The 10,000-nt window shown below is 31.4% G+C and overlaps 1 protein-coding gene across 5 annotated transcripts in view; it reads right to left on the bottom strand.

Moving 5' to 3' along the window:
* The window catches only part of Foxp2 (forkhead box P2), a 513,305-nt gene that overhangs the window by 251,162 nt on the left and 252,143 nt on the right, over positions 1 to 10,000 (bottom strand). For all 5 annotated transcript variants that reach the window (XM_069996601.1, XM_069996600.1, XM_069996604.1 and 2 more), the window contains one exon: positions 3,522 to 3,699. In XM_069996601.1, coding sequence (XP_069852702.1) covers positions 3,522 to 3,689 — 168 coding nt within the window. In that variant the 5' untranslated portion in view covers positions 3,690 to 3,699. The remainder of the gene's footprint in view (positions 1 to 3,521; positions 3,700 to 10,000) is intronic.

The following is a 10,000-nucleotide window of genomic DNA, read 5'->3' as shown; positions in this document are numbered from 1 at the left end:
TTAAAGAAAGTTGAGGGGGAAGCAAATAAAAATTTTATTTTGAAATACATATATGGAAGAAGTTATTGTGACTATGTTGTTTAAAAATTAAATTGTTATTCATACTTGTATCAATATATAACATTTCAATAATATCAGAAATCCAGAAGAAAGAAATATAAACACAGAGTAGATATAATGCTGAAGTTAGGATTGTTACTTATTTCTTTGTGCATAAGCAGTGTTTTAATATTTTTACTTCTTTGATGAAATTATCAGGGTTAAATAGTTTTTAATTTAATAAGATTATAAAATCATAGATAAGAATATTTTTCTAGCTCCCAAATAATTGCACTTACAAAAAATAAATGCCACTATTGTCAATTCCACTATGAAAACAAAAGATGTGGGTTATAGAATATAGATGGTTACTGAAAGACTTTGGAATGGCTAGTGATAAAGGAAATAACAGAATGTACTGACCAGATGTTTTTAAACACCATCACCTGAAATACCTTCAAAGCAATACAACCTCATAAAACATTCAGAATGATTATCTGACTTAATGAATGCTCAAAATGCAAGCTCAAATCTACCCGGTACAGCAATCAAATTTTTAGCAACAATATGACCTTAGTGACACAAACAATTAATTCTGCAAACCTAATATCAAAATAAAATTCTACATCTAATGCAGAATAATTTCTCAATGTAGTTAATCTAAAACAACATTTAAAATTTGCTACCACCACATATTATACATTCTAATGTTTAATACTAAATTTAGAAGATTAGAAAAGAATAAAGGCCAGAGATTCATCAAGGCTTTTTTAAAAAACTATTTTTTCAGTGAATATACATCAGCATAGCATACTAACAAAGATGTAGTTATTATGAAATACCTGTTATATTACCAATTTAACTTTTAAACATATTTCAGCATTTAGAAACATTTCACTATTAATGATCTAGTAGTAGGAAAATTAATGGTAATAATTTATTAATCTCATTTTACTCCACCAATCCATTAAGGACTTTTTGATCATTTGTTGATCATTAAGGATTTATTGCAATGTATTTGACAATATCAAACCTCTCTCCTATATGCATGGGTCAAGTAAAATTACACAACCCTTCTATAAAAGTACAAAGCAATAAATATTAAGATATACATTTTATTTCCAAAACAAACTATATTCTGCCAGTTCGCAGCAAGCAAAATTTTACATTTTACATCAGTCATGATGTTCCACCTTACATTTCTAAATAAGATTTATTGACCAGCAGGGATTAGTGACTTAATATTGGTTGTGAAACATCACATTTAAATAACAACATGCAATGGTAAATCTATAAAATCATCTCACTTTTTCACTTTCTATGAATTTGGGTTTTTTTAGTAGTGGAAAAATATTTGCTACATAGTTCATCTGAAAATTTGAAATTTGTTGGCATTAAAAAACAATAATCACATTAATTTTATACAAAAGGCATACTAAACCTTAACTAAGTTAAAGGCCTAGTCTAAAAAATATACTCACAGAAAAACAAAAATAAAGTCAATAACCTCAGGATTCCAACTATGGAAATATAGCTAGAATAAGCAAAGGAAGGGACATTTTAAAGGGTTTTGCTTGTTTACTGATTAAAATATTACATTCCTTCCTGTGGATACTTTCTAAAACATCTGAGTGACACCTACCTCACCCACTGTGTCAAACCACTTTTTCAAAGGTACTCCATAACTACATGACTAAAGTTTCAAAACCCTGCAATGGACTTAACTTTTATATTTAGTCCTGCTCATAATTTACATGAATGAAATGTGTAGAACAAAGTACACCTCAAGCTCAGATTATAAACACACCTTATAGGCCTATTCATAAAAGCCTCATGAGTGCTATAACATATAGCCAAATTTTACTGCTTTATGTTTATTTAAGATCTAATCAGAGATTTGAAGAAAAAGAAAGTTTTGATATTTCCCCTCAGAATCTGTCTATTAGTATGCAATTTTGATGTTCATTTTCAATTGTGATTTTCACAGTACAGCTCACTGGATCTCAAGCAAAATATAATCTAGCTATAATAAATGCTTACAACACTTACAGAAGAGAGTTAGTAAAAAAAAAATGTTACAGCACGACATTGATATTTCCTAAAAATACAGTTAAAAAAAAGAAGAGGACTATCATGAAACCTTCATTTATTAATCTGCAAAATAAACTAGTTCTTGGACTTGTAGGTAGAATTTAATTCCCATGCCTATTAATGCAAAATATTTCCAAACAAAATTAAACTTGCCATCATAATAATTATTATCTATGAAAAATGATACACTTCTAAAATAATACCAACCCCATTCAAAGTGTTATGTCTAGCTATTTTAAAAGATTATTCTTGAAAACGATGTTCAAGGGTAGGTATTATTCTATCCATCTAAGTTTTAAAATCATGTTTTTATTTAAAGTAATGATTCTAATAATTTTTCTTTAGGGTAGGCATTTGCTCCAACTTTCAAGTTCATTTTCTCATTGTAGCTTACCTTTAAAATGAGAATGATATATCACTTAATTTGAAGCACTTAAGTAATAATTCATTATTTTAATACATTTAATTTCATTCACTTTTTATGTTTATCTAAATGAAATCCAGAGGTTTTAAAAATAGTCTTTGTTTTAGGACAACTAGAACCTTTTCAAACAGGTATGTTCTTCTGGGCTAATATATGCTTTGAAAGCTTTCTATTCTGTCATTGTTTTTACAGACTGCAGTCAGTAAAGATATGCATGTCTATTCTTTGATAGAAAGAAATTTTCACTGACAAAAAGAATTTGTCTCATAAAAAGGAGAGTAGACTTCTTAGGACTCTGATTCTATTTTTTAGTTGTTTATTTTTCTAGATTTAGAGAACACAATTGCTTTTTCTGAGACACCAGAACACAAAAACTGTTCTTTAATGTCCCTGAAGGATGCACATACAAATTATTCTCGAATAAGTTTCCAAGAAAAGCAACATAGACTGTCAGGCTATTTATGCATTTCACCATCTCTCCTCAGAGTTCAACTAATTAATAGCTAATATTTGCAACCCTCACAGGCAAGCATCTGTGTTGTGAAAGTCCTTGTGGTCCCTTTCACCTTAGCTCAGACTTGGAAGAAATTCATTGTATAAGCAAGTATCAAGTAATGTGGCCCTCTGGTGGAAAACCAAATATCACGTTCTGCAGCACAATTTTAGACAGTGAACTAAAACTGTAAAATATTTGTTACAAAGCTTTGTACAGTACCTTTCCAAAAAAAAATCATCCTGTGAACTTAATTAATATCCTGACACCTGAAGGGCAATAGGTACTGGTATGACGTAACTAATAGGAAAATAAATCCTTTTAGTCATCTCTTAATTCATGTTCCAAAGAATCCCAAATTCTCAGCATCCTTAGGTTTAAAATAACATGCTCAATGTGCTATGAGCACATCTCTCCCATTTAAGAAAGCAGGCGCATCTGTTTTAAGTAAGCACTGAGGGAAACAAAACTTACCTGCTGTTGTTGCAGATGCAGCAGCTCTACTGTGCTTACTTCAGAGCTGGTGTCACCACTTGATCTTCCATCTCGGCTGCCAGCATCTAATTGGCTGCTTAGAGTGCTCATTCCATTTTGATTCATTGAACTGTTGCTTATTGTCTCTGTCGCAGATTCCTGCATCATGACTTAATACCTAAAAGTGATTAAGAAGTATCAATTAACACACGTTACACCTTCACACTTCCATTATCAAGATGTCCCTCTCTGCCAATTACAGAGACAGCATCTTTAGAAAGAAGGGGGGGGAGCCTTGAATAATCATTTACTAAGAAATGCAATCCAAATTCAGCTTGCAATCCAAATTCATGCAGATAGTAATCACTGAAATTAGGGTTTCTGTAAGTAATTTTTGTGTGCTTACATTTAATAGCCAAAGCAACACACCATACATATAGTATGGCCAATAGCATTTATGAACGGCCACATTTTAAAGTCTACCCATAAAACCAGCTTAAACGAAGGCACAATTGCACACTCTGTTCTCTGTTTCCTATTATCTACCTTTGAAAACCATGCATGACTATCCAGCCTTATTTTAAATGTTCACTATCTTGATTCTGTCAGAATTTTACAGCACATCTTATGTAAGGCTGTTGTTTAATGATGCACAGCTAATCATACAAAATTAAAATTTTGTAAGGGTATTACAAATCATATGGTATCAACCAATGATAAATAGTATAATGGGTTTCTCTCTCTCTTTTTTGTGACTAAATAAAATTTTGCCTTGGAGGCATTTTAAGAAAAAGCTCCTGCTGCAAACACGTCAGATATTGCCTATTTTTTTAATCAAACACCTCATATTCATTTATTTTTCTGACATTTAAAACATTTAATACTGTCCTTCCTGGGAAGTAATTAAGCTTATGCATGAGCAGCAATCAAACTGTTCACTTGAAGATGACTTAAAACTCAATTTTAACATAGGCAAATAAATGAAAGATATAAAATTAATTTTCCAGGCATGTATTAGATATGAAAGCTGGAAATAAAATCTATCAAGAATATCACTAATGATTGTGCTAAAAACAGCATAAATTATGCATATTACCTTCTCTACAGTAATAAATGTTTTATCATTTTCACTGCATAAATATACTGTACTTTCAGGATAGCAATGAGATGTCCTGCCAAGATCAGTGGAAATCCTTGCAGTAAATAAAGATCCAATGTGCTCTTACAAACCAGAATTTCACAGTATATCTTGAGTGTATAGTTTAGAAAGATCAGTTTGGGCTCTCAAAGACATCTGAATCCTACGCTATAAGGTAATAAATGCACTTCCCTGTTTTACTTCTGCGGACAGAATTTCAGAAACAGCCTGGTTGCGCCTGTGACTTTAATAGGAATGAATGCTACCTAGACAGTGGACTTTACCTCAAGTAAAGAAGACATTAAACTTAACACTCAATCTAATTATTTTCTACCTGATTCCATTTTCTGAAACTTGGTCTTATTTCAAGACTTTTGTCTATTTAAAACTTTGAAATGTACTTATTATAAAGCAAATAAAAGCTTAATATATTCTTCCTGTCAGAGAGAAATCAGTTTCAGCACATATCTAGTAATGGGGGATCACACGCACACACACATACACCTACTTACACAGAGAAACACAAACAGGTATCTAATAGATACTTCCCGATGCCGAAAATTATTAAAATTAATAGTTATAGCTTGTTTTAACAGATATTTTCATCAAAGACTAAATTCTTAGATTATTTTTGCAATTCTAAAGAGTCAATGAAAAGACATACTGATTTATGACACACCAGCTGCAGTGGCTGAGGTAGAAAAGCAAGTCAGTATAATAGAAATCACACTTACAACTTAAAGCTGTTCAAATAATAAAAGAGCAAACCACACACACACACACACACACACACACACACACACACACACACACAAACACACAAACACGATTATGACGTGATTCCTGCAACTATAGTAAAGAACTTTTAAACAAAATGAGCTCATGAATAAATAGGGTTTTTGTTAAACATCTTATTGAACATTAACAAAGAAAAATCATATAAATGAAAACTGATACACAGTGATGGATTTTATAAGGGAAAAAACAAACCTAATACTCTTTTCTGAGATTAGGCGGCTAATAAGTATTCAAATTAGGCATAAATTTTACATGCACAATGTTTAAAATATTCAGAGAAAGGGTCTGATTGCTTTTACTAGTTGTATGAAAATTATAATTTTGATCCTCTCCAACTGTAGAAACAGATAGATATAAGTTCTACATATTGCATTTAAATTTTACTTTACACAAAATATCTGAGTTGTATGTCTGGACATATATGTTTTATCTGATTGCTCAAATTTATTTGAAATGCTTATTGTATCTGGATGAAATTTGCAACACAAAGCATAAAAAGAGAATAACTGTGTCTTCAAATATAGCAAATAGATATAGTATTTAGCCTATTAACCTATGTGTTTTTATGTCATGATCAATTGGATGAATTTAAAAATTCTGTATGAATTACTGTGTTATAATAGAGGTCTTCAAATAAGTATAAATAATCAACAAGCAGAAAATCATGTGTTTAAACCTTTATTACAATTATGGAGAAAGACTTGTGTAACTTCCAATTCTTAACAACTAAAGCGCTTTGTTTTTTACTATCCCTTGTGGAATATTTGACTTTATAAAGCCCTAGAGTATAAGTTGTGATTTACATTTTAAGTTCAGTCATCTAAGAATTAAGAAAATAAGACTGTAAATGTGACAGTGCCTTTTGCTCTACAAAAAGGAGCTTCTAACTCAACATTAGCACAAAAAAGGAAAACAACTGTGTAATTAAATGAATATAATATACATTTCCCTTAAAGCAAGGAAGCCTGAAGTGGGTTCACTGTAAAGAAGGTATTTCTTCAGGGATAATGAAGATGACTTCTAGTATTTACTAAGTTTTTCCAAGTATCATCTGCACACTTATTTCCCACCAGACGCAATATTTCTACTGAAATGTTTACCTTTAAAAGTATATTTTAAATAATTATAAATTCAGCATATTCTTTCAGAGAGGATGTGCTTGCGATCCCAAACACATTGGACTAAATTATTCATTCTTCTCAATCCTACCACAAACATTTTACAAAAATCAGTGAAAATAAATTCCAAGTCATTAAAGGGAAAGGTGAGTTTGGAAGTCACTATTTTAATGTTTGTCTGGGTGTAAGTTAAACCCTTAAGACTTTCATCAGTTACAACTATTCAGCCACATCAGAAATGAACTCTTCAGATCTTGCACTAAACGCTATAGTTCTACTTTCCTTCTCACATTAACTTTTCTTTTCTTTCCTTTTCCTTTCTGCCTTTTTTAAGCAAGTCACTGTACAGATAGATACTTATTCTCTACACCACTTCCCTTTTGAAACATTAAACTGACACTGGAACTGACTGCACAAGATTGCATTTTCTCTTCCTAAACAACTTGAATTGAAAGGTTACTTAGTGTAACAATATTTACTTGCAGAATTGTGTTGTTACCAAGGGTATAATGGATGGTGGCTATGCAGGTTTACGCAAGAATGAGTGAAGCATGAGGCATTAGCCATGTGTTTGACATGTTTCAAATTGCTATAATCCAGCATTAAACACACCCAGCAATTCATGCCATTTCTTGCAGCCATAATCTTGAATAAAGCGTGCACAACCACTTATTATATAAATTAGTATATGACTCCCTGTTATAGTCACAACAGTGCTTTTGTGTTTATTTTGCATCAAGATGTAGTCTTTTATTTGTACAAATAGCAGGATATAAAGACATAGCTCAATTAGACCTCCTTACTTTATGATAGGGTACTACTGAATGCTACACTTGTTGGTTTTATTTTTTCCTCTTAGAGTTATAGGTTCTATTGGTATAAAACTGTACCATGTGAAATAGTTATATGCCGGAATGGTAACAGAAACCCGCATAGGTCCTATTCTGCATACAGTGCAATGTTTCAAAGTTCAAAATTTGACCTGGGCAAGTACAGTTAATTGTGTTATCCAAACCACCACAAGGGACACTATTGGTCTTTGTGCCTCACTCAACTTATTTTTCTCTCTAGTCACCTCTCTTGGCTTTATTCTTTCCCTTTCCCTCATCTTCCCTCCTTCTATCCCTCCCTTCCTTCTTTCCTCTCATTCACTCTCTACTCCCTCCCATAGTTGCATGTATGACCTATCTATGATAGGTCAGTTGGTCAATCAAGTCAACCATGAGTGTCAAGGATGTAGGAAAGAAAAAATATGCCCTTCCCATCCCCATTGAGGACTATCTCTCTATACAGACATAAACTCAGATGATCATCACCTTAACATTAAATCTCCTTTCTGTCTGTCATTTTACCATTCAATAATCAAATGAAAGAAAAATATTTTTGTATAAAATGAAGACTACATATTTACACATATACAAAGTTTATAACTATTGCTCATTTTTTCTGAAACTTGTTTAGAGTGACATTAAGAGACATTTAATTTATGCCAACCCATATATATGTATACACACATATATATATTAAAAATGCATACTTTCTTAAATACAACCTATTTGATCATTTGCATATTTGTAAAATTGATCATTAAATATTTATGTAGGTTCATAGAAGAGTGGCCTATGAAAACCTACTTATGCTACAAGGCACATAAATTCACCTCTAAATATCAGCTAAATTCTGATTTTAAAAACTTGATGGTAATATAAAAATCATGAAAGAAAGTAACATTTAAATAATGATAATTTTGTGCTCTACTGGAATTAATTTATCATGGACACCACGCACAGTGCATTTGAAATCTAGCACTGCTTTGCTAAAAGTCTTTAATACTAAGATTGCCTAATAAATCAAAGTGCCAAATATGAAGGACATACTTGAATGTGTAAGAACAAAACTGAAAAGAGCACATGGCTATTTTTTTAAATTTTTGAAAAATGAAACAGGTTGTGCTTTAAAACATGATTTGGAGAAGGATATCTGTTGTAGCAAATTTTTTTATGATTATGAGATGAAGTTGAGTAAATAAAAAAGTAATTTGTTTGTCATTGCTTTGTACTGGTTTGAACAAAATGCCTAAAATTTTGTACACATACTAAGATTGTATTCTCATAAAATACATTTTCATTAAAAAAAGATAGTAGGACAAACATGGAAAGTTGTAGAATACTTTAATTTTTTTCCTCAATAATCACAACTCCATTGAGCAAGCAATACTGGTAGAAGTTCAATATGCCAGCGATCTTTTAAGTGTAAAAGTAGTACAAATAAAAATCCTCAATTACAATACAAACAGCTATCAATTAATCCAGCCACTTAATGTGTCATATTTATTAGGTTTTACTCAAGTATTTTTTTAAAAAGCTACCTTTAAAACATAAAAATGTATAATTTATGGAGATTATATGGAATACTAAAATTAAAGGTTTATTCCCATGCAATTTCACTTTTTAAAAGGATAATAATGAATTTGAGAGAATGGTAGCAAAGCAGATGTTTATTGTAACTTCATGTTTCTGCCTCTATAATTAAATACTTCGTATTTATAATTGGGAAATTTTTGACAATAAAGGTAGTTCTGATAAATCAATAACTCAAAAATACATTGTAAAGCCATTCTAAAGTCTTCTTTTAGTATCACACATTCTCATAATTTCTACATCCAACATCTGTTTCCCAAACATATGGAAATGGACATCAAGTTTTACTTCTTAAGCCACAAGCTAAATGGTCAGTCCTTCCTTTACAATCTATAAATTTCCATGATAGTTTAATGCATTAGATTATTTTAAAAAAAATCAAGCCAGTCCTTGGTAGCACTGAAATTTATATTTTAAAATGGGAAAGAAAGAAGCACAGGGAAAGTTTATTCCATCCTGTTATTTGCAACTGCTGACAAACTGAGCTGATACTGGTGTAAAATGTAAAAATGTAGTCTTTTGTGCAATATGTAAGAAGTGTCTATCCTAATATTTTACATATGTGAGAATACTTCAAAAAGAGTGTTCCCTAGTTGCCAGTACAAAAATAGTGGTTACAGTTTACAAGATAAGCAAATACATTATTCCACATATTTTTATACTTGCCCAAAGACAAAAAAAAGCTTCCAATTCTTGAGACAGAGAATATTTTCACAGACTTTAATAGGAATAAAAGAAAACTGTTAAGGCAATCAGAAAAATTAGCTGTAGAAGAAAATAGAAAGACCTGCCTAGCAGGCAAACCTCCCTCTTTTTTATTTAAAAAGCTTAGAGTTTGAGTTGTGTAAGCTTGTAGCTTACATGCATTGGGTCTCCTTACACTCAAATTCCCAAAGGCTGGACTACTTGCAATAGCCTTCAGTGATCCCCTGGCTAATGAGAGCTCTGGGTATGAACTTCTCTTGTGATGGCATGTTCACCTTTCCTGCCACATCTTTCCTTAAC

The sequence above is a fragment of the Dipodomys merriami genome, unplaced genomic scaffold, assembly GCF_024711535.1.
Source record: "Dipodomys merriami isolate MVZ:Mamm:240054 unplaced genomic scaffold, mDipMer1.0.p SCAF_5, whole genome shotgun sequence".
In the NCBI taxonomy this organism is placed as follows: domain Eukaryota; kingdom Metazoa; phylum Chordata; class Mammalia; order Rodentia; family Heteromyidae; genus Dipodomys; species Dipodomys merriami.
This window is presented reverse-complemented; position numbering and strand designations above follow the sequence as displayed.